This window comes from Oncorhynchus mykiss, chromosome 25 (assembly GCF_057628025.1).
Source record: "Oncorhynchus mykiss isolate SJ-2025 chromosome 25, ASM5762802v1, whole genome shotgun sequence".
Classification (NCBI taxonomy): domain Eukaryota; kingdom Metazoa; phylum Chordata; class Actinopteri; order Salmoniformes; family Salmonidae; genus Oncorhynchus; species Oncorhynchus mykiss.
In genome coordinates this window covers 63,792,238-63,818,395 of record NC_143046.1, presented here as the reverse complement: position 1 = coordinate 63,818,395, position 26,158 = coordinate 63,792,238, and the positions used below count along the sequence as shown (strand labels likewise).

Below are 26,158 nucleotides of genomic sequence, written 5' to 3'. Positions count from 1 at the left end.
AAACATACTTTTATATGAATCTGACTATCCACAATAATCGTGCTGCAACATAAATATTCAAACACTGGCACATGACTTGCCTAGTTAAATAAAATAAAGGTTAAATAAAATAATAAAAACACTTGGTATGAGTAATCAAAATGAAACAGTCACGTGATAAGAGATCAATGGTCGGATTGGTTAGTTCGCAGGCAAGTGAGTATTTTCCCGTCGTTGCTCCGCAAGCAATTTTATGTTTGGATGCACGTTCTTCGCCAAAAAAAATGCCTAAAAGATCTTATCCTTTCGCTGAATCTTTCTCATCGCAGTATAAAATTCACATTGGACAACAGGAGTTTAATAATCACGGCGTAAATGGGGACAAGTACAGACAAGACATCTACGGTAAGGTTTGCTGTCTGAAATAACTGGCTGGCTGTTAGCTAACTAACATTAGCTGGCCCTACTCCATGTGCTGTTGTTTAGCTAGCGGTAAAAACGAGCTAGCTAACATTGGCTAGGTAGTTTACAACAGCTAACTAACTACCTACACCAAATGTTGATGTCCATTTATTACTTGATAATTTAGCTAGGTGGCTATATCCACTCACGACAGGCATTACATGTAGCTTGTTTTAGCCTTTGACTATTTCCAGGTAACGTTAGCCACAAACGTTACAGAAATATACTGTACAGTTAAACTATAAACGCAACAATTTCTAATCTATTTTTTTCTTCTCAGTTACAGTTCATATAAGGAATCTATGGATTTTACATAACTTGGTAGGGGTGCAGCCTTGGGTGGTCCTGAGAGGGCATAGGCCCACCCACTTGGGAGCCATGCCCAACCAATCAGTCTGTGGTTGTAAGGCCGATTGTACATGCTGCCAAATTCTCTAAAACGGTGTTGGAGGGGCGTATGGTAGAGAACTGAACATTAAATTCTCTGGCAACAGCTCTGTTGGACATCCCTGCAGTCAGGATGCCAATTGTATCACATTGAGAGAACATACATCTGTGGTATTGTGATGTGTGACACAACTGCACATTTTTAGTGGCCTTTTATTGTCCCCAGCACAAGGTGCACCTGTGTAATGATCACGCTGTTTAATCAGCTTTTTGATATGCCACACCTGTCAGGTGTTCAGCTTTCTGGCTAGTTACTATGTTAGGTCGTTGGGAATCAACATTTCTTTCATTTCTTATTTTTAAGCAATCGGAGGAGGTCCAAAGGGTCACGGACAGGTCACTGTCAGGATTCAACATGTTTTGTCCAATATCTTAAAAGAGAGGGTGGTCATATTGATATGACATTTTCAGGGCTGATGTAGAACACAGATTCAAATGAAAGTACAATTTATTAAATTAATATGCAAATAAGGCAGTACGGGATACATCATTAGTCATTTAAGACTAATTTATAGTTGGGTGGTAAATGATCAGGTCTTCATGCTATATGCTAAACTGAGTTTGTAACAATTTATGAAAAATAGAAAACATTTATACTACTGTATGCAAATTATATTTTAGCATATTACCAGTCTTAAGAACAAAAAAATAAAAATACTCATTAATTTAAAATTAGGTTGTCATTGTTAATGTATATTGATGTTTTATGCGGAAATGGGAGTCTACACTGAGCAGTAAGGTGCCACGCATGCACAAAAAGATGGGTTCCTATTTACCAGTTATGTTGTATTCAATAGCCCAACTGATTAGGACTAGAGTGCCAAATAAGTCTAACATAGCTTACTTCTAAGGTAGGTCTACGCCCGAGTTGGGTTAGGTTGTAATGTTATTTTTAGGGATGCACAACATATCGGTGAACTTATGGGAATCGGACGATATTAGCTAAAAATGCCAACATCGGTATCGGCCCGATGTCTAGTTTAATGCCGATGTGCAAAACCAATGTCAAAGCTGATGTGCATACCTATATAACATACATGATGGTACATGATGTAAAGACAATGTGTAAAATGTTGTGCTACTACACGTGCAACGCAGCATTCCTACCCTAGCCCACAATGTCTGCTGTGTGAATCGAGGTAATGGAATTCATTGCCGTTGACAATCAACCGTTATCTATCGTGGGTGATTTTGGCTTTCACAACTGGTCAAGCACCGGTACACAGTACTAAGTGAGCTATTTTTCAGATGTTGCCCTACTGGAATTACACGGTAATAGCGTCACTGCTATTAGCTTCACAACATACTATGGAACGCCGTTTGGGTCTTTGTCAAAAAAGATATACGTCAATTAACACTATTTGACACGTTAAATAAGCTTTTAATTTGCCACATCAAATAACACGGTTCTATTATAGAATGTTGTGTGTTTTGAATTTGCACGTGCAAGCCAAGCGCGTCAGTAGCACTGTCAAAGCTGTTCAAAAAAGTTTGCGAACACCGGCCACAAATGATGTTTTTGCAATACTGCGCTGGTAATTAACTATTTATTTGTTTGCCTGCAACTTCTGGGGTAGCTAGCTAGCTTTAGCTTGGTAGCTAGCTAGCACCAATACAACCAGCCTGAAAACAATGACCAGTAGTTATTTTCATTATTTTTAGCAATGATTTCAAATCATATTTTATTTGTAACATGGTCAAATACTACAAGTGTAGACTTCACCGTGAAATGCCTACTTACAAGCCCCTAACCCAACAATGCCGGTCAAGAAGAGTTAAGAATCTTCACCAAGTAAAATAAAAGTAATAATAAAAATAGCCCAAAAAGGATAACGAGCCTATATATAGGGGGCACAGGTACCAAGTCAGTGTGCAGGGGTGCAGGTTAGTTGAGGTAACTTGTATATGTAGGTGGGGGTGAAGTGACTGTGCATGGATAATAAACATCGGGTAGCAGCTGGAATCATTGTGAGTAAGTATTAGCTAGGTAGCCACTTGTTGTTCGCCTATTAAAATTGAACATCAGTTCATGAAAATAAATAGCTAGCCAGCTACTTAAACCTGTTGCCAAAAGCTAACGTCATAAGCAGCCAGCTAGCTTCATCTGGCTAGTGAGGCTCGACCGGGTTATGTGTTGTGAAGCTAGCCACAATAAGGATTAGGCACAATCTTGGAATTTGCGGTTTGCCTTCAAAATTAAAGTTATTTTGAAAGTGTTGCAGAAGGTTACAATTGGTGGAATCATGCCATATTTAGACTATATAATATTAAACAAGGTTGTAATGTGAAGCAATGAAATTGGGTATGAATCTACTCGGTGACACCCACAGAACCCCACTGAAGAGCTTACACAAATATTTGCGTTGTAGCTCTTGTTGCGTGACTGTGAAATCACCTCCCCAGTCGGCCTATTGTGTGTGTTGACATATTGCACTATACAGCGTTACCTAAGGATTGGTGATCAATGAAATGGGGTATCAGTCTACTCAATACCCAATATATTTTTTCCCCCTACATCCTCCTCAGGTTTCAGATTCTTAAACGTCCACGCAATACTATTTTTCCTCAGGATTAGTGTTTAATACACACAGGTTGACGACAAATGTGGCTCAATTCAGTTGTTTCAGAGTCTCTCAATAAGAGCTACGACGCTAATGTTCTCTGGGTGTCACTGAGGAGTCTGATACCTCATGTCATTGATCCATAATCCATAGTTAAGGCTGTACAGTGAAATAAGTATGCCCCCAATGCAATTCTAAAGTATAATACATTTTTGTCAAATTAACAAATTGACATTTGTTGATTTTTATTTCTATATATATCCTCGTTTAGGATGATCTATTCAAATATGGCATGATTCTACTATTTGTAATAATTTGCATTACTGTCGATGACATACTTTTATTTTGAAGACTAACCTCACAGTCCACTATTGTGGCTAATCCTTATTGTGGCCAGCTTCACAGATGGGTCTGACCACCATTTAATCAAATAAGAACTGTCTTGTAATTTTGTATATTTTTTAGATGATGACACCTAGCTAACTATATAGCTACTGAAACAGATTGTTTTGCTATGTTTTTGGGGAAGAACATTTGTTTGCATCCATGAGCTAGCTAGCTTTCTTTTTCTAACCAGCACCGTAGGTGCGCGAGGAAACTTTACCAGCATCATAGCATACAGTTGAGGTCGGAAGTTTACATACACCTTACCCAAAGTTTACATGCACTCAATTAGTATTTGGTAGCATTGTTTAACTTGGGTGACATGTTTTGGGTAGCCTTCTACAAGCTTCCCACAATAAGTTGGGTGAATTTTGTCCAATTCCTCCGGACAGAGCTGGTGTAACTGAGTCAGGTTTATCGGCCTTGCTTCTCTCTGTATTGATTTTAGGAAAGGCATTGATGATTATGGTTAGGTACAGTCGTGCAATGATTGTGCATTTTTTCCGCAAATGCGCTTTTGTTAAATCATCCCCTGTTTGGCGAAGTTGGCTGTCTTTGTTAGGAAGAAATATTCTTCACACAGATTGCAAAGAGCCAGGCGGCCAAAACTGCTGCATATACCCTGACTCTGTTGCAAGAAAAGTGACACAATTTCGCTAATTAAAATAAATGCATGTTAGCAGGCAATATTAACTAACCGTACAGGTTTAAAAAATATATACTTGTGTATTGATTTTAAGAAAGGCATTGATGTTTATGGTTAGATACATGTTGGAGCAACGACTTCTATTTCGCGAATGCGCACCGCATCGATTATATGCAATGCAGGACACGCTAGATAAACTAGTAATATCATCAACCATGTATAACTGGTGATTATGATAAGTTTTTATGCTAGCTAGCAACTTACCTTGGCTTCTTACTGCATTTGCGTAACAGGCAGGCTCCTCGTGGAGTGCAATGAGAGGCAGATGGTTAGAGCGTTGCAAGATTGAATCCCTGAGCTGACAAGGTAAAAATCTGTCATTCTGCCCCTGAACAAGGCAGTTAACTTCTTATGGCCAGGGGGCAGTATTGAGTAGCTTGGATGAATAAGGTGCCCAGAGTGAACTGCCTGCTACTCAGGGCCAGAAGCTAAGATATGCATATTATTATTATTAGATGTGGATAGACAACACTCTGAAGTTTCTAAAACTGTTTGAATGATGTCTGAGTATAACAGAACTCATATGGCAGGTGAAAACCTGAGAGAAATCCAACCAGGAAGTAGGAAATCTGAGGTTTGTAGTTTTTCAACTCAGCCCCTATTGAAGATACAGGGTGTTATTGGTTATGTTTCACTTCCCAAGGCTTCCACTAGATGTCAACAGTATTTGGAACCTGTTTTGAGGATTCTACTCTGAGGGGCTAATAAGGGCTCTTTGAGTGAGTGGTCTGGCAGTGCCACAGCCTCGGTCTGGCGCGCTCACGTGAAAGGTAGCTACGTTCCACTTCATTTGTGCAGACAAAGGAATTGTCTGGTTGGAACATTTAATGAAGTTTTATGTTAAAAACATCCTAAAGATTGATTCCATACTTAGGTTGGCATGTTTCTACGGGCTGTAACGGAACTTTTTGAACTTTTCGTTCGGCGCGACCTGAACGCGCTTTTGTATTTGTTTACCAAACGCCCTAACAAAAGAAGATATTTGGACATAACTGATGGACATTATCGAACAAATCAAAACATTTATGGTGGAACTGGGATTCCTGGGAGTGCATTCTGAGGAAGATCATCAAAGGTAAGTGAATATTTAAAATGCTATTTCTGAGTAATGTTGACTACCCAATATGGCGGGTATCTTTTTGGCTGCTTTGTTGTCTAAAGGCTGTACTCAGATTATTGCATGGTTTGCTTTCTCCGTAAAGTAAAAAAAAAAATCTGACACAGCGGTTTCATTAAGGAGAAGTTTATCTAAAGTTCCATGTATAATAGTCTTATCTTCATCAATGTTTATGAGTATTTCTATAAATTGATGTGGCTCTGCAATATCACAGCATGATTTAGAACTACTTAACGTAACGCGCCAATGTAAACTCAGATTTGTTTATATAAATGTGAACTTTATCAAACGTAACATACATGAAGTCCTATGAGTGTCATCTGATGAAGATCATCAAAGGTTAGTGATTCATTTTTATCGTTGTGCTTTTTTTGGCTCCTATCTTTGGCTGGGAAAATGGCTGTGTTTATTCTGTGGCTTAGTGGTGACCTAACATAATCGTTTGTGGTGCTTTCGCTGTAAAGCATAATTGAAATCGGACACTGTGGTGGGATTAACAACAAGATTACCTTTAAAACGGTGTAAGATACATGTATGTTTGAGAAATTTTATAAGATTTCTGTTTTGAATTTGGCGCCCTGTACTTTCACTGGCTGTCATATCGATCCCGTTAACGGGATTGCAGCCGTAAGAAGTTAACTGACTTGCCTCGTTTAAATAAAGGTGTAAAAAAAAAAAAATCTGAACCGGTGTCCAAAAATACCGACTTCTGATTGTTATGAGAACTTCAAGTCGGCCCTAATTATTCGGCCATTCCGATTAATCGGTCGACCTCTACCTGTGATGGGAGGATGAACTTCACTTTTCCCAGCAAATAATTAGCCTAGTCTCAGGAGCGGGTGAGCTGCCTGTTAGCCAGATGGGACCCATTTTCAGTTCACTGGTATTTAATCTATGCTTTTATCGTTTGTAGAACTGTAGCCACTGAATTCTATTACTTTTCACTTGAAAGAATAAAACCATCAATCACACAGTTCGCCTCTGGCACAATAAAGCCAATGCTGCACAGCGCTCCCTATTTCCACAGTTGCCCACACAGCTAGCAAACTGGCATTCATGGAAATGGGGTTTGCGGAAAGTGAATTTGGACCAATCCCTGACAACCCATACATCAAAATGTAGCTTTGAAACTACTTTGTAACCTGTTTTTTTTTCCCGTGTCTGATAGAAAAAATGCAATGACGGAGCCGAAAAATGTTTTACCTTATATTTCAGTCAATGGACATCCGATGACCGTGAAACACCCTCAGGACTTTCCAATACTTCTTAGCAATACAATGTCAAATCGATCTTACTCTGGCAGGTTGAGGAATACCTTCCGCGAAGAGCATATATGAACACACTGATTTTGCAGGTTTCACAAAAAGGGCTGTCCCGCAATTGAAATTTCTTAGCACGGCACTTGGTTTCCATTTGGACTCTTATATTGTGTAAATTTGTAGACATGGGTAACAACTACCATTTTCATATTTTCCATTGATTTATGTATTTTGACAACCCTGTTGACACTTAGTGAAAATGGATTTTGTCTACTGCTGTTTTTTTGTAGAATTATCTCAAAGCGTCCATTGTTTGTCGCATAACCTAACACCCCTAATTATGGTGTTTTAATTGTCACCTAGTCAGAAGACCGCTTCTGGGCATATTAAGATGTCAGCATGCTTCAGTTCTGCTGGTGCAGTGCTAGGCGACCCGAACGAGTGTGCTCGCATATCCCTGAAGACCTTCACTTGAAAAATGAGAAAGTGGCAATAGTTCTGTTTATCCATTTTGAAATGCCATAGCCAGTATACACTTCCTCAAAATAGTCAGAATTAATCTAAGATAAATTTGTCAATTTTGATGTTTTTGCAGACAAGATCTTAGTCATGCAATTTTTCATCTGACGCGAATGTTTGGTGCAGTAAGTGGGGAATAAATGTGCTTGAGGACGAGTTGTCCCTCATTGAATGACAACAGGCAGTTTATTGAAGAATCCCTACTGTTGACCAATGGCCAACAAGGGTGCGTAGACTTCGGCTACGGATTTGGGCTTGCCTAGATTAAAACGTGTACCCGACCACCTGAAAAAACCCTTGCCGAAGTCCAAAACATCAGAATATATGCACAAACTGTTTCAGCTGCTGTTTGCTTATCTCTGCCTCTCTCTTCCAGAAAAGACAAAGACCCTGCTCTTCAATGGTACTAAAGCTGTCATGGGGAAAATCTGGAATATAGATACGGAGAAGTGCTCAACGATACAGTCTTCGGGGCCAGGTGTGACACCTGACGTGAGCCGGACACTACTGAGGGGACAGACACTGATTGGACAGGATGGCAGACTTACACGTGTCCAAGGTAATAATCTCCTCAGGTGAATTGCAACCTTCACCCGAATCTGAGAATGGGCTGAAGGGAAACCATTCCAGTCAGAATTGAAATCACTGTTCCGTCTTCAATTCAGAAAATGATTACTCTTTTTAGTACAGGGGTGTCAAACTCATTAAATGAAGGGCAGAGTGTCTGCTGGTTTCAGTAGTGGCCCACCCATTAGTGAGTTAGGTGCGGTGCCTCACTTGTGATTGGTCAAAAAATGTGTTATTTTTTATACACACACACACACACACAGTTGAAGTTGGAAGTTTACACCTTAGCCAAATACATTTAAATTCCTGACATTTAATTATAGTAAAACCTCCCTGTTTTAGGTCAGTTAGGATCACCACTTTATTTTAAGAATGTGAAATGACAGAATAATAGTAGAGAATTATTTCAGCATTTATTTATTTCTATTTCTTTCATCACATTCCCAGTGGGTTAGAAGTTTACATACACTCAATTAGTATTTGGTAGCATTGCCTTTAAATTGTTTAACTTGGGTCAAAAGTTTGGGGTAGCCCTCCACAAGCTTCACACAATAAGTTGGGGGAATTTTGTCCTGTTCCTCCTGACAGAGCTGGTGTAACTGAGTCAGGTTTGTAGGCCTCCTTGCTCGCACACGCTTTTTTTAGTTCTGCCAAGAAATGTTCTATGGGATTGAGGTCAGGGCTTTGTGATGGCCACTCCAATACCTTGACTTTGTTGTCCTTAAGCCATTTGCCGCAACTTTGGAAGTGTGCTTGGGGTCATTGTCCATTTGGAAGACCCATTTGCAACCCAGCTTTAACTTCCTGACTGATGTCTTGAGATGTTGCTTCAATATATCCACATAATTTTCCTCCTTCATGATGCCATCTATTTTGTGAAGTGCACCAGTCTCTCTTGCAGAAAAGCACCCCCACAACATGATGCTGCTACCTCCGTGCTTCACAGTTGGGAAGCGTTGCAAGCCTCCCCTTTCTCCTCCAAACATAACGATAGTCATTATGGCCAAACAGTTCTATTTTTGTTTCATCAGACCAGAGGACAGTTCTCCAAAAAGTACGATCTTTGTCATGTGCAGTTGCAAACCGTAGTCTGGCTTTTTATGGCGGTTTTGGAGCAGTGGCTTCTTCCTTGCTGAGCGGCCTTTCAGGTTATGTCGATATAGGACTCGGTTTGCTCTGGATATAGATACTTTAGTACCCGTTTCCTCCAGCATCTTCACAAGGTCCTTTGCTGTTGTTCTGGGATTGATTTGCACTTCTCGCACCAAAGTACGTTCATCTCTAGGAGACAGAACGCTTCTCCTTCCTGAGCGTTATGACGGCTGCGTGGTCCCATGGTGTTTATACTTGCGTACTAGTTTGAAGGTAGGCCTTGAAATACATCCACAGGTACACCTCCAATAACTAGGCAAGCCTGTTAAGAACAAATTCTTATTTACAAAGACTGCCTACCCCGGCCAAACCCTAACCCGGATGACACTGGGCCAATTATGCTTTAGCACTGAGATGCCGTGCCTTAGACTGCTGTGAGCCACGGGCGCATCGGCAGGCTTGTTACTTTCTCCCTGGTGTGTTTGTGACGTGAGCTGGCTGCTCGTTTTCATAGTGTACTCTGCTCAAAACAGTGGCAGCATGTGCAGAAGTGGTCATTGGGATTTTGACATGCAAAAGTGAAATGGGTGTATTTATGCTGTTCAAATGCACATTTCATTTTTATATATCTTCTCATAGAAACTAGCAGTTTGAAAACTTTTCATATTTCTGTCATGCTGCTTTGTTGCAAACCCACAACCACCTCGTGCGCCGAGTATTCAGCAAATCAGCGGCCGCCACTGGCTAGTTAGTTATTTATTTTCAATTTGTGTCCAATTGAGCTAAACATCCAGGTGAGGAGTTTCTAACTAATCGGTGACCTTAATTTATCGATCAAGTACAAGGGAGGAGTGTGAACCCAGCAGACACCTGGTCCTCTGTGTAATGAGTTTGACACCTTTGCTTTATGCCACGTTCAAGACGACTGGGAACTTGGAAGTTTCTGACATCCGACTGTGTGGTTGTCTCAGGTGCTGTGTTGGTTTCAAAGGGCAGCTGTGTATGTCAGAAGGCCCAGAGGACCAGGAGGCAGTGCTCCCAGTGTGACCGCCCAGCCTGCCCCTCCTGCATCCAGCAGTGCTCCAACTGCTCCAGCCCCTGTTGCTCTGTCTGCACCGTCATCGAGTAAGTGACACTCCTCGCCCTTCTCCTTTCATCCGATTTTACTCTGGTCAGAGTGAGCATCTCTTCTGAGTTGGGTAAAATCAGCAAGCAGAGCATCTACTGCTATTCCACTACCATAGTGTAAGGACCTCAAAGTCATACATTAAATCATGTACAGAATAGAAGATTGAGTTCTCGACTGAAATAAAACAGTTTTTCCTCAACACTCACAGGATACTGTATGGCTGTAGCCTACGCCAAATAAACCTGTAATAAAATCAACAGGTAGCTAGCTCCCTTTGTCAGGACATACAATAGACAGCATAGTCATATAACGGAACCTGCCATGCCCAACCACAAGGACTCCTGGCACAAACATTTCAGGCATTCCTGTGGTTGGCAGACAGCAGGTTGACTGGCAGACTGGACCTTGCTAAACCCTGTGTAACTGGGTAAATGTGCACTGACAACCTATATAACAGGCATCTATCTAACTGTCTGAGAGTCTTTACAATACTGCCCAAACAAGAAAAAATGCACTAACTGCTCATGGAACTGAGAAAATGGCTTTTATTTACCTTGGTTTCACGGTATCTTTATACAGTTAATTTTAACATGACCCCCATTTTATCCGAAACACAATACGAGGTAGGATACTTGTCCACATGACTAAGCATGTAGTCATTTTTGCTACAATAAATAACTCATTTTCGGCCAAATGAGCAGCTACTGCCTTTTTGCTTGGTACGGCAGAATAGTATGCAGCATATTTTATTAAGCAAGCAGTGCAGAGCGCACACACGTACATTGACAGGTCGCCTGTTTAAAAAAAAAAAAAAAAAAAAAAAAAAATAATTTTTTTTTTTTATTCCACTTTACTTTGCTTGTTACTCATTGTTTTCTCTGTATCCTCTTCTTCAGTTACAGTGGCCAGTATGAGCAAGTACTGTGCTGCGGCTGCTCATCGTAATCAACAACTGGCCATGGAGAAAATTAAGCATTATGCTTGAATGTTTTAATTTTACATTAAATATTCTTAACTCTAAATTGTTATACATGTTTATGCTTATTTTTTAAAATGTTAACCATGATCCAACTGTGTTTTTGTATATATGTATTTTGCTATGTTTGTGGAATAAATACTTGGACGCTTTCCTTGTTTGCTACTTTGCTTGTCATATCTTCTCATATCTATGTGTTTAATTTCAATCATGAATGACTCATGCTGCCCATAAGGGAAGTGGAGGTAGTGCAAAGTTATTGTAGCAGGCTACATAATTTAATGTTTGAAACAAGGTTGTTCTACCAAGTAGTAATCTATTACAGCAGCAGGTGGCAGCATATATCATGGTTTGACTCAGACATAAGCTGGTAAAAGATTCCTGTGACTTGGCTAAATACACTGCTGTTGTAGTCATCACTTTTTCTTGGCTCATCACTTATAGATTTCGGGGTCATGTATTATGCTCCGTGGATAATTGTTCTCGGTTGTGGACATACCCGGAAGTGCAGATTACCAGTCAAACAGGATTGTCATGTCACCCAGGCCCTGTCCAGAAACAACCCAGAGACCATGTGTCCAACTCAATCCACGGAGGGCCAAGTGTCTGCGGGAATGAAACGTGTACATTTGAATGGATTGGATAGGTAGGCAATATGGTGAAAATTCCATCTGGCCAATCAGAGGACACAGTGATGCTACTTCCGAATGGGTTTTTACCCATCGAATCCTTTTAAGTTTACCTCAAGCGTTTCTGGAGTAGGGGACTCATTGGAGACTTGTTTTTTTTCTGAATAGGTGAACACTAGGTCCTAGCCTATGACTCATATCCCTATGTATTAGCTACAGTTATTTGTTATGAGATTATACTGGAGTCCTTTCGAAACAGGCATTTGAACATGAGTCACACCAATGCTCCACAGGTCAGTTGTGGCTCTGGTCTATGGGGATCTCTGCAGTTTGTGTCCAAGAGCAGTTCTGGTTGGGTGAGCAGGCAGACAGCTGCTGGGTGGCCAGGCGTCCATCAGTCAAAGCACATTTGTTGGAAATTAAATCTTAAACTAGCTACACATCACTGGAAATAGGCTGCTGAGGTTGTAGGGCATGTACACTCCACAGGACTTCAGAACAAGTTTCAAGTTTTTGTCATGTGCACAAGTACAGTGAAATGCCTTGCTTACGCTTTCCCAATAATATCAGTAGCAATAAAAAAATGAATTCATGTTGAACAAAAAGACATGATAGATATAAGACGAACACGAGAAAGTAAGCAGTTCCAGGGTCAGTGACGATACCACATTTACAATGTGCAGGGATACTGGACTGGTAGGATAAGATATGTATCAGGTTACTAGGCATCAGGATATATAAACAGAGTAGTAGCAGCGTAGATTTTTATTTAACCATTTAACTAGGCAAGTCAGTTTAGAACAAATTCTTATTTACAATGACGGCCTACCCTGACCAAACCCTAACAACGCTGGGCCAATTGTGTGCAGCCCTATGGGACTCCCAATCATGGCCGGTTGTGATACAGCCTGGAATCAAACCAGGCTCCGTAGTGACACCTCTAGCACAGATGCAGTGCCTTAGACTGCTGCACCACTCGGAGCCCTGATTTTGTGTGTATAGAGTCCAGTCCGTAGGAATGTGGGTGTCGGTGTGTGTGTAGAGTTCACAGGATGCTTCTCAGTGGAGGACCATCCTCAGTGAATTCCATGAAATAAAATTTGTAAAAGATATAATAAGTTAACCTTTTTAGATAAAACTGTACTAAATATAATCACGTCACCAAATAATTGATTAAAACACTATTTTGCGAAGGTCTACAGTAGCTTCAACAGCACTCTGTAGGGTGCCAGAGGGAAACCTAGTCAGTTGTACAACTGAATGCATTTAACCCAGCCCCTCTGAATCAGAGCGGTGCAGAGGGCTGCAATAATCAACATCCACGGCGCCCAGGGAATAGTGGGTTGACTGCCTTGCCCAGGACGACAGATTTTTTGACCTTGTCAGCTCTGGGATTCGATCCGGAAACTTTTTAGTTACTGGCCCAACACTCTAACCACTAGGAACAAAACCTAGCCACTAACCACACTACCCAATCTAACCACTCTTCCTCTGGGTACACTGACTTCAATACAAAACCTAGGACGCTCATGGTTCTCACCCCCTTCAATAGACTTACACAGTAATTATGACAACCTCCGGAGGACGACCTCCAACCTATCAGAGCTATTGCAGCATGAACTGACATGTTGTCCAACCAATCAAAGGATCAGATAACTAATCTAGTATTTAAAACATAAGCTACAGCTAGCTAGTACTGCAGTTCATAAAATGTGGTGAGTAGTTGACTCAAAGAGAAAGACCGTAGTTAAACAGTTAACAAATTAATTTTATCCAAAATTAAAGAAGTAACTTTCAGTTACACAACGTTACTTAGCTAGCAAATTCGGCTAGCTAGTTTAGCCTATTGGAACACCCTGCTCAAACAGAGAGGTGCTATGTTAGGGATGCTAGCTAATAGAAATAAGACCATGCTCATGAAGAAAAAAAAAATCCAATCATAAACGGCACTGACCGCCACTGGAAGAGCATGCATATAGTGAGTGTGCATAGTAGAGTCGGTGCAAAAAACAAAGGTTGATGCGGGTCGTCCGAGTAACCTTTTTATTAGCTAATTCGAAATCTAAAGGCTTGGGGATAGAAGCTGTTCAGGAGCCTTATGGTGTCAGACTAGCACAGGTACCGCTTGCCATTTGGAAGTAGCAAGAACAGTCAATGGCTTGGGTGGCTGAAGTCTAACAATTTTCCAGGCCTTCCTTTCACACCGCCTGATATAAAGGTCCTGGATAGCAAGGAACTCGGCCCCAGTCATGTACTGGGCTGTCCACACCTCTTGTACTGGGCTGTCCTCTGTAGCGCTATGAGATCGAGGGTGGTGCAGTTGCTGTACCAAGCAGTGATGCAGCCAGTCAAGATGCTCTCAATGGTGTAGCTGTAGAACTTTTTGAGTATTTGAGGGCTTATGACAAATCTTTTCATCCTCCTATCGCACCTTCCATTTCCTGTAATCTACGATCAGCTCCTTGGTCTTACTGACTTCGAGGAAGAGGTTGTCCTGCAGCCTGGTCTCAGAGCATTTCGTATTATTCTATACGTAAATCTGAAACACTCAATTTAGTATGATACTGTATGTTACATTTTGTATGGTATGTATTCATTTGTGGATGTCCATCGCCCATTTTGAATGATATGTTACAAATTACAATTTGTACGTTACAATTTGCAAAACATACCATAAGCTTTGCAAATTCGTAACATATTGTATTTTACGAATTCTAGCTAGGTGGCTAATGTTAGCTAGGCTAGGGGTTAGGGTTATGTTTTGGAGTTAGGTTCAAGGGTTAAGGTTAGAGGAAGAGTTAGCTAAAAGGGTTGAGCTTAGGGGAAGGGTTAGCTAACATGCTAAGTAGCTAAAAAGTAGTAAGTACTTGAAAAGTTGCTAATCAGCTCCAATTGTCTGTGATGAGATTTGAGCTTGTAACCCTCGGGTTCCTAGACATTCATGTTAAATGCCTACCGATCCACCCAGACCAACCACCCCACTTTAATTGTTGCCTTAAGTAACCATCTGTCTTATTTAAACACACCAAACGTTACATACACTATACCCAAAAGTATGTGGTACACCTCTTCAAATTAGTGGATTCGGCAATGTCAGCCACACCTAACATGTGTATAAAATTGAGCACACAGCCATGCAATCACCATAGACAAACATTGTCAGTAGAATGGCCTTACTGAAGAGCTCAGTGACTTTCAACTTGGCACTGTCATGGGATGCCAACTTTCTAACAAGTCAAATTTCTGTCCTGCTAGAGCTGCCCCGGTCAACTATAAGTGCTGTTATTGTGAAGTGATAACATCTAGGAGCAACAACAGCTCAGCGCGTGATAGTCCACACAAGCTCACAGAACGGGACTGAGTGCTGAAGTGCATAAAGATAATCTGTCCTCGATTGCAACATTCACTACTGAGTTCCAAACTGACTCTCGGCAGCAACGTAAGCACAAGAACTCTTATTTGGAAGCTTCATGAAATGGGTTTCCATGGCCAAGCAGCCTATGCGTCGGCTGCAGTGAAGTAAAGCTCGCTGCCATTGGACTCTACATGGTTTGGGCTAGGCCCCATAGATCCAGTGAAGATAAATCTTAACGCTACAGCATACATTGACATTCTAGATGATTCTGTGCTTCCAATTTTGTGGCAAAAGTTTTGGGAAGGCCCTTTCCAGTTTCAGCATGATAATGCTGTACAAAGCGAGGCCCATACAGAAATGGTTTGTCGAGATCAGTGTGGAAGAGCCCTGACCTCAAACCCATCGAACACCTCTGGAATGAATTGGAACGCCGACTGCAAGCCAGGCCTAATCGGCCAACATCAGTGCCCGACCCCACGCATGCTCTTGTGGCTAAATGGAAGCAAGTCCCCGCAGCAAAGTTCGAACATCTAGTAGAAAGCCTTCCCAGAAGAGTGGAAGCTGTTATAGCAGCAAAGGGGGGACCAACTCCATATTAATGCCCATGATAATGGAATGAGATGTTCGACGAGCATGTGTCCACATACTTTTGGTCATGTAGTGTGTCATACTCATTTGAGTATCTCGAATTTATGTTTACAAAGTTACATCCAGCCTATGAGACTAGGCTGTGTCCTGGCACCACACTTTCAGGTCACTGACTTCCTCCCTTTAGGCTGTCTCATCATAACTGGTGATCAGGCCTACCACCGTAATGTCATCAGGAAACTTGATGATGGTGTTGGAGTCATGCGTGGCCATGCAGTCGTGGGTGAACAGGGAGTACAGGAGTGGACTAAGCACACACCCCTGTGGGGCCCCTGTGTTGAGGGTTGCTTACCTTCACCACCTGTGGTCAGCCTGTCAGGAAGTCCAGGACCCAGTTGTAGAAGGAGGCATTTCGTCCTAGGGTCCCCAGCTTGCTGACAAGCTTGGAGGGGACTATACTGTTAAACGCTGAGCTGTAGTCATTGAATACATTCTCATACAGTATTCCTCCAATCTACGTAGGAGAGGGCAGTGTGAAGTGAAATTTAGATTGCGTCGTCTATGGATCTGTTGGGTGCGGTATGCAAATTGTAATAGGTCTAGAGTGTCTGGGATGATGGAGTTGGTGTGCCATAAACAGCCTTTCAAAGTAGTAGACTTGGGTCAAATCCTAGCCGTCCTAGTAAACACATTGCAGAGTGTACATGTCTGTATGTCATCTAAAATAATTATTTGAAATATTCCGTTAATTAAAAGGTGGATGCCAGTGCTGGGGGTCTTCTCCCTTTGCTCTCTCTGAATTCTGTTATGACATTGTGTTAAAGCACTCCTTAAAATGAGAACCTGCAGCTGTCAGGGTCTTGCGATGGGTGTAGAGAGATGACCAGGTTTTCATCACACCCCTACCTCTGGTATTCTAAAGAAACAGGTCACTGTTTTCCTTCTAAGACTGGACAGACTTGGACATCAACTGCAGTGGAAGCGTGTGGCTTTGTCTTTCACCCATTCTTTTGGGGACCAGCTGTGCTCGGAGTGCGAGCGCCGAGCCCAGTGATACTGCTGCTATAAATATGCGTCATTGAGTGTGAGTAAGTGGCAGCTGTGCAGTGGACCAAGGACACACTGTCTTGGCACTCCCTGGACGAGTCACTCCAAACAAGGGAACCCCAGCATGAACTGAACACCAGTGATATGTTTTATGTTTACTGTCTAACTAATTCACTCCTTCATATATTCAACTTCTTAATGTAACTTATGTATTGTCAGGGAACTTGAATGTAACCAAGTCAATTATGTGAACAAATAAACTGAGGGAAAAAATCATTTTATCACAATGTTAAAACAGAGAGCCTTTCCACAATGTGTTTGTGAGTTCATTGTTACTGTCTCTCCATGAGAGCAATGTGATGGTGATTTGTCTGCGAGTGAAAATAATCTCTATGCCGCAGATGAGTGTCTTGATAAGAGAATCGAGACTGGATGTTTGTACCAAGCTGTTTGTTGCTGGGAGTGTGTGTGTGCCCTTTTCAAGTTTGACCACCTGTCTTTTGTTAAGAAATAAATAAATAAACATGGGCCACACCAGCTGTCCCTGGCAGTCCGTTCAGAGGTCAAGGGCTCCCACCGCTGGCCTTGTGAGGTGGTGGACACTTACAACTTTCATCGCAACTTCCCCCAAGTCTGCCTGTAAACTGGGGAATAAATAAAAACAGAGTATTGTAGAGGTCAAAAACCATCTAAATTTACCAGGAAAGTTTTCACTATTCTATCATTAAACTCAAGGGTACACATCACAGCCCTGACATCCACAGTTATTCCTTATCACATGGCCCATACTTTCCATTCTCAGGTTTGGTTCATGTAGATAGAAATCTATATGTGATGGCCTAGTGCAGAAGTGACATACAGATCGTGACGTGAAATCCCTGAGAACTGAAGTGATGTTTACAGTGTGAGGGCCCTTATTTACTGGGAGGTACTGTACAGGAGGCCGTTCAGGGTGTTTATGAATGATCTTCAGAGGACCTTATTTTCTTTGTGCTGTGGATGGCTGGCCAGCACCGCAGTGTCGTCTGTCTGTGCATAAAGTAGGTGCTTGGGAGTTGGAGCAGACAATGGGAGCAGCTGAGCTACTACCCACGCACACAATAGTGGTGGGATGAGGCCAAGGTTGGGGCAGTAGTTCGGGGGTGGGATGGGGGCTGAGTGGATGCTGCCTTGTCAGTGCACCACAGAATGGGTGTGCTGGGTGGGGGAGGATGGTGGGAACTCCCAATTCATCCCTATTGGTAATGCATAGCAGAGCAGCTGGATTTCTTTAGATGTGCAGTGGGGGAATAATTAAGACCCCTCTGCAAAGAAAATGACCAGTGAATTGGAATGGAGATCCCCAATTACTCATGGATCTTTTTGTTTGTTTGCTCATGTATGTAAATTAATCCAGCATTTTAAGTTTAAGTTTACTTTCATTAAAAGGAAATGGAAGGTGATTAATATAAGGATAAATAACAATTGAAAGTATTCATAGGTATTTTCTCTGCAAAATATTGTCAGTAACTCTGGAATAATGACATGCCACCGCTAAAGATCCTGTCCTTGGATGCAGCTTATGGGTTCAATGGGATAGAGACTAAGACCCACAGTATTATCACATTGTGTTGTCAGTATACAGTCCTCTCACTACCCCCACACTGATCGGGTGTTGCTTGTGAGCAGGCAACAATGAAGACTCTCCTTGACAATATCTAAAAGGTCGGTACTGGAAAAATCAAGTAGGTATTACTACTTCAATTTCCCATGACAATAATTATACAGATTTATGGAGGAAAATCCTGTCTCTGTTTAGTTTGACTGTCAGTAAAGAACAAAACACAGGATTGAAGAACTAAATAGAAGTGGCCAGAGCTGTGCACATGGACAATGTTGAGGAAACACAAGAAAGAAATCCACAAGAGTCACAGAAAAGGGTTCTGTTTAATCTATGCATAATTTTAATAAAAGACCTAACTCAAGATTGTCACATCTCCACAGCACACACACACACAAGAACACTCGGAAAGCGCAAACAAAACGCACACAAAAACAAAAACATACAAATAAATTGCCTCGAGTTCTACAATGTCAATTCTGCATAAGATTGTCCCCTAATCTATAAACCACTAACACAGAAGCAATTGATTACTATAAAATATACCTTTCTTATTAAAAAATTATATTACATTCTAATGGCACTTCTAAAAATTCTATTAAAAAGATTTCCATTGACATTTAGTAGCATCGTTCATTTTACAAATCAAAATTGAGACAGTCAAATGTTGCACAAGAAACAATTCAATAAATATTTCTCATGAATATACACAATTTCACAGTCTTAACCTGCCAAAGGCAAAATTCCAGTATTAAATTCCAGTATTAGACCGTAAAATCCTATAGCATGAATTAGGAAAACGTAACCCCACGATCAGGAGCACCGGCATGAGTTTTCAAACATAAATTAAATCTATATCTCAGTGTTTCACATTAAACATGACATCATATGGAACACAATTAGGTTCATACCTAAACATGGACTTGGCTTAGAGCCAAACAAAACAAATAACTGCGTTCAGTATGCTTAACATTACATTGAATTCCAGATTAAAAACTTTTACAAAGATTTCAATGAATTTAACAGTAGTGAACTCCAATTCTGAAACTCATCTCTAAAAGGAGGAAGAAACAATGGGCTTTGTTGACATTTTGATACCATGAATTATTTTTAGATAATAATTAACAGAAGTTTGTATGGTCATCACAGCAGTCTGTGGCAAACTTAGTGTACAAAAAAGGGCAACTCCAGGTGCAACACTTGTGTCTGCAAGGCACATTCTGTGATGATCCTGGAGATATAAATAATGACTGAGAAACCAGCAAGAAGATTTTACATAGTTTTCTAACCCTGCACAGCTGCATGTGTACATGAGAAAAACAATAAATCATTGTTTCAACGGCATCATGTAAAAAAAAATCATTTCAAAACAGTGAGAAAAAAAATACACGAATGAATCTACATTCCTGTGTTTGGATTGAAATACCACTCATTGTTAACACTACATGACATTTCTGAAAACACACAGCTTCATGAAATATTGGGAAACTCATTCCAGTGGGTGGATGATGAAATAGGTAAAACAGGATGTTAATAAATACTACCTACCTACTTTTCCTATTATAAAAATCAGATTAATCAGTGTTGCAATACCTCAAATCAAACAGGTTCTTGAAACACCAACAATTAAAGAGAGATTGTGTTGATAAAGATGCTATGGAGTCGCTGTGGTATCCTCTCCACATAAAAGAACAATTAAGCACTTATCTAATGCATGCTGGGAATTGAGGGCTGTTCTTTGATGCCTCCAGACAATGCACCTGTTTACTGTCTCCCAGATCTCCCATTGCTAAATGCATTTCTCACATTCCAATGGCTCCATTCAATACGAAAAGTGCCAAGAGAGACTCATGCAGCCTTTTTCCCCACAGCGAAAGCAGAGATGAAAAATTATCCCTTGAGAACTACCTGGGACAGGAGAACAATGCTCGTATTGTAGGAATTCTATAGATATTCTATACCATAATCAGTGTGTTTGGGCTTGTGAATAACTGCTTCTTCTGCTGGAACAGCAGTCATAGCAATATTATTCCCTTTTCTGATATGTAGTGAAGAGATGGCCTATGAGACCTTAAATATGAAAAGGAAACCAAATTCACTGGAGTGAGACAGGAAAAAGGAAGCCCAAATCAATGGGGGGAGGGAAGACATGAACTCTTCCCTAAAAGATTGAAGCCTTCGTAAGACACCTTGCTTTCTCAACTCTACATGTGTTCTTGTAATAAAGAGAAACGACACTGATAAATAGAATATATATTTACATTAAATATACAAATAGTAAGAAATAGCAGCCTAGACAATATCAGTGTTGAAACTATATGCATGCTCAAAACAAGTGCTTCGCTACGGTTGGTGAGACAAATCTTGAATACTTAAAAGAATTCTGTGTAAGATACATTAACAGACCAATTCATTACAGTAACAGGATTTGCAGAAAGTAATAAAAACAGCCCCAATACCAAGGAAAGACATAAAAAGTCTTTCAAGCTTAGAGAAATTAGCTCATCTTAACAGATCACACCTAAAGTAAACCCTGAACCAAGTTAAACTAATAAATAATTCTGATCAAGTCTTCTCAGGACAGATTAAACAAATTTCTTGGACTTTTAGTGCTACTCACCTTGTAGGAATCCATATGTATATCATCAAAATGAACCCAACTATAATGAAATCCTTCCAACACATAACAGGCTCATAAAGTACATATTCTGTCCAAGGACTCTGTCAAGCTAAGTTTCACCAAAGGTTTCACTCAAACATTATCAGTAGTGCTTCAACATTAACAGAAAAATAGACAGGACAGTATAAGAGTAAATGCAAGGGGCGAAATAAACTGATGAAGTTCTGATGAACGAACAGCGTGGCGACAAGATATCCACAGTACACCATCTCCTCAGAGAAGCACGGAGGCACACAGAGTATATATTTACCACCTCACCCACTCTCTGCCCTGTCTATCGGGGCATGTCTCCAGCATTATTACATGGATAGCAATAGAATATTCACATGTGGTTACCCTTTCTTTTACAGTGCCGAAATACAGAAAATTAACCCAGAAATTGAACTTACTAAATAGAAGTCAACTGTTAATCAATAAAAGCTTGATTTATGGCACATTTATTACATTTTTCTAAGTACACTGGTTAGTCAACTGGCATACTATCACAGAGTGACCAAGTTATTTCCTGGTATTAATGCACTGTAAACGGAAAGTGCTAACCACGTTTTTGAAGGCCAACAGATTAGTTGTATTGATGGCAAGAGGTCCCATGCTTGCCTGAGAACAACAGGAGTGTCAAGAATTTCAGTAGGCACCAGTGATACAGGCATTCTTTCACTTCATAGTGAAACTGTATGCATCATGCTAGAGTGTAAAGGTGATAATACAATTCACTTCTAATGTTCATTCAGCAGCCTGATTCTAAGCAAGCTGTGATGAACATTGAAAGGCCAGTGCAGCAAAATTAATTCCTTCAGGACAAGCTCCATTTTACTATGATATTAAAAACCCTTGCCACTCATCTTTCTTTTAGTCCTCTATTCTAGGTAACATTATTTATGTGGTCTGCTTCATTCCTACCATAAAGAAAATGTAAATACTAGCTACCCCCCAAAAAAGTCCAGTATTCCAACTTCAAATATTTTTTTCAGTGCCTTTTGATATTTGTTCCTGTTAAGCAGGTTGACTAATAAATAAGGTTGGATTTAAAAAAGAAAATATACTGCTACTCTTGGACGGTTTTTGTTTCTCCTTCCCCATGTGCACTACTCAGACGTTGTTCATCCATTCAGGATATTGTGCTATAATTTCCTTGCACATAAGGTATGTACATAGAAATGTTTCTTTTAGCAGAATACTCTTCATCCAGCTCAGCAGTTTTGCAGTACCAATACAGAAATAGACAAGTGCAACTGATTTGTCCACCTTTAACATACAGTATATGCAGCTTGAGTTGAAAAGCATGTTAGTTTTGTGCAACTAAATCATATAGTCCAATGACAAAGCCCAACATCTTTCCAGTGAAATCCAGTTTTGTGCATTCTAAAGTTGCTACAATTTAACTTAAGAAATGCCACAGAGTAGAATTCCAAAAGGTTATGTCGTTATTCATTTGTAAATATGTATAACTAGAAAAGTATACGCAGTAGTACTCAGGGAGTGATAAAACGTTTGTCTTATTTCATGGCACTGGTGAGAGGGGTTTATCCAATGGCGAGGGTCTTGACAAGGCCACAGTGGAACTTCCGGATGTGGCGGTACAGGTCCCCAGATTGGGTGAAGCGCCGCTCACACCACTTGCAGGCATGAGGCTTCTCACGTGTGTGAACCACGGCATGCCGGCTCAAGTTATGAGAGTACTGGAAGCTCTTGCCGCACTGGCCACAGGTGTACGGCTTCTCGCCAGAGTGTGTGCGCTCATGCCGCTTCAGGGTGTACATGCAGGAGAAGGTCTTGCCACACTGTGAGCAGGTGGGAACAGAGCCGTCAGGGGAGAGCTTGGAGCGCGCCCCGTCCTTCTCGCGGAAGTGCGAGCTGAGGTGCAGTTGGAGCACATGGGAACTGGGGAACACTTTGCTGCAGAGTGGGCACACACACACCTGTTGCCCCGGGGGCAGGAGCATCCCACTGGAAGTGGAGATGTCCGAGGAGGCCAGGTCATCCTCCTCTTCACTGTCCCCCAGCAGCCTCCCCCTCCTCTCCTCACCCTCTCTGCCTCTCGTGCCATCCCTTCCCCCACAGCTCTCCCCCTCCTCCATCAGGTCTTCCTCCTGGGAGAGCAGGGCCGCCGTGGAGCCGTTGTTGCCTGGGAAGAGGGCAGTGAACCCTGTCACCACTGAGCTCCTGGCACTATTCCCAAAGCGCTGGCTCTCCGGGCTCATCGGCTCACTGTCCTCCTGCTCTGACAGCAAGTCGTGTTCGTCTTTAACAAGTGGCTCAGTGCCCTGCTGCTGGCTGTCGAGGGCCAGCTGTCCTGAGACGTAGGAGGGGTGTAAGGGATCTCTGCTAGACAGTGGCTTGAAAGACAAATCCAGAGCGCAGTCCATGTCAACTGAAGCCCGGGACCTCTGGGACAACAATATTGTGGAACTACTGACATCAGCTTTTGTTTTTCCAGCTGTTTGGACGCAGGGCTCGGCCTCTGCTGACACATAATTGACACCTACAAGGTCCGGGGACCTGCCAGGGTGACCATTTGCCTTCTGCCTGCTCTGTGCAGACCTATCACAATCTGTGACAGCCAGCCTGACTTTGCTGTTGTCCATGTGAAACTCCTCTCCCGGGGGGGTTCTCTGGTGCTGCTGCTGCTGTGTCTGTGTCTCTCGCCGGCCTGGCCCTGGCTGCTTGCTGTGCAGCTCGCTGTCTGAAGAGTTCTCCAGTGTTATCCCCTCGCTAACTTTCTCATCCAGGGTGGATAGTTCCTTATCTTTCAACTTACTTTTGCACACTTTCACTATATCATACATGTGAAGATAACTGGCCGCAGCCAGGACATCCTCCACTGGCAGAGTGTTGAATTCCAGCTTCCCCTCATACATAAATTCAAGGAGCAGACTGAAAGCCGGGGCTGTCACAATGTCACTGTTCAGATGCACAACGTCCCTTTTGTCTGGCTGGTCCCTGTAGAAGAGATGGAAGTACATGCTGCATGAGGCCAGCACGGCTCTGTGTGCTTTGAATCGTGCCTCCCCAACGAGAACAGTGCAGTCACAGAGGAAACCTTGGTGACGCTGCTGACTCAGGCACTGCAGCAACTGACGGCTATGGTCTGGGAACTCCATTCTTCCTTCATAACCTGATGAAAAACAGGAAAAACTGGACATTGAATAAACGAAATGCAGCCATTTAGAGGGTGCCACAGAGAGTTAACAACTCATCTGGTATTTGAGACAACTACAAACAAAAGTATCCCAACCCCAAAGGAAATGTACAGGAAAAATAATGCAACTTGCAGAAAACGACTAAGTAGTCAATCACTGGCAATCAAAACGGAAGACTTCCACATACAATTGTCAACAAAAAAAAGTAAAAATCGGACTTAATTTCGCCATTACAATATGGTAAATATCCTTTTCATATCGACTTCTTTACGCATCAACATGCCTACTAAATCAATGTAACATTTGTATATTATTCAGATTTCTTGATTACAACTTGCGGTGTCAGTTTATCCTGTAACTAAACGTCTCCTACCTTTCTCTCCAGTGACCAACAGCAGTCCGATTAGTTGATCATTAGTTTTTGCGCTTCCCATGAAAATGCGGACAGGACGGACCGGGCGGGCACAGTCGCATACACAGACCTAAACTATGTCTATTCGGCTGTTCGTAATCACTGAACAATCATGTGGAACCGTTCAATTGACCTAGAACGCAAAATAGACGGACAAACACTCAGGCTTGTGAATACCAGCACTCGCCCATCGGGCAAGGTTAAGAAAAAAGCTCGGGGGAGTGAGTAAACTGGTGCTCTGTTCGCTAAATACACTGCAAGCTGTGGAGTCAGCTACTCTGACATCACCGCAATGGAAACGCTACCTCCAGCTGTGCTCCCCTTACCATATGTTAGCCTACTCCGAATCGAGCTACGTACAAAAGAGAAACTTGTTTCAGAGGTTGCATCAGTCCCAGCACTAAAATATTTAACTTTTTCCGACAATTCGTCTATTATTCAAGTAACAAAAAAAACACTTGACAACAGTCAATGTGGTTAACTTTATAACAGCCGTTGTTCAATTTACGCACTGGTCAACCATACTTTATATAAAAAAAATAAAAAAAACTTTATATTGGTGTAACAACATTTAAAGTAAATAAAATAGCAATAGACCAGACGAAAAGCACAAACATCAATGTCCATAGCATACTTTTAATTAGGCCTAACCTATAATAAACCCGGCCATACAATAATTTGCTTTACGCGCACTAGTTTGGACTGTTTTAAACGTAAGGAAAACTACAAGCAGGCAAGAACGCAGGAAGATAAGCCTACATGGTCGTAATGCATGGCATGAAGCCTTTAACAGCAAAGGAACTCAGCAACTGTCGCTGACCAAGCCAACTGAGCTGCACGGAGGTAGCGCAGTGTATTATAACTTTCGGTTTCAACATTTTCATTGTCAAAACGCAATACTTACAGATATTTGCCAAGTCACCGTGTTTTTCTAAATGTTCCGAGGTCCTTTCATGATGTTAGGCCAGATGTTCGCAGCTTCTCCTGTCGTTTCTTTAGCTCAGTTCGACCCAGGCAGGCAAGCTGCACTCAGTGCTGTGTGTCAAGCAGGTTGTTAATGTGCCAGTCTCGCGATAACGCCGACCACAATACGTTCTGTACTACTGCATGAACTCGCACAGAGGCAGCAAGTAGCAATGTTCCTTGATAACACAATTTGACCTAAATCCATCTCCCTTTTCTGGAATATGTCCACCTGGGAATTGACTGACGCTTTGAAAGACTTATGTGCTTAATATGTTCCAACGTTTATGAGAAATGTCTTTCTTGTCTTTAATGTAGGTCTTTATGGAAGAGACAGTAATGCTCCGGTTCTTTATGTTTGAATCTGAGAAGGAGTCAGAACAATATATTTGATAGGCTATTCCAACAGATATGTATTTTACCTTGTTGGTACAATTTATATTGGATGGGGTGGAATTCCCTGGCCCCAGAATACATCTAACCATGAAGCTATTGCAACTTGCCATAACCCCAACTCTCTGTCACATCTATAAGAACATATACACT

General features: G+C 41.6%; 2 protein-coding genes across 3 annotated transcripts; one reads left to right on the top strand and one right to left on the bottom strand.

Moving 5' to 3' along the window:
* Positions 1–194: 194 nt before the first annotated feature.
* LOC110505488 (apoptosis regulatory protein Siva) lies at positions 195–11,363 on the top strand. Its single transcript, XM_021584743.3, has 4 exons — positions 195–384; positions 7,811–7,993; positions 10,065–10,218; positions 11,119–11,363. The coding sequence occupies exons 1-4, from the start codon at positions 264–266 to the stop codon at positions 11,165–11,167; spliced, it is 507 nt and encodes a 168-aa protein (XP_021440418.3). The 5' UTR covers positions 195–263; the 3' UTR covers positions 11,168–11,363.
* A 7,361-nt stretch (positions 11,364–18,724) lies between these two features.
* LOC110505487 (zinc finger and BTB domain-containing protein 18.2) lies at positions 18,725–25,727 on the bottom strand. Of its 2 annotated transcripts, none has more exons than XM_021584742.3 (2): positions 25,554–25,727; positions 18,725–24,212 (listed from the first exon to the last, which is right to left on the bottom strand). In XM_021584742.3, the coding sequence occupies exon 2, from the start codon at positions 24,196–24,198 to the stop codon at positions 22,621–22,623; it is 1,578 nt and encodes a 525-aa protein (XP_021440417.1). In that variant the 5' UTR covers positions 24,199–24,212; positions 25,554–25,727; the 3' UTR covers positions 18,725–22,620. The 2 variants fall into 2 exon arrangements, with proteins under 2 accessions (XP_021440417.1, XP_021440415.1); XM_021584740.3 differs by lacking the exon at positions 25,554–25,727 and adding an exon at positions 24,611–24,785 and having other exon boundaries at positions 18,738–24,212.
* Between the last annotated feature and the right edge of the window lie 431 nt (positions 25,728–26,158).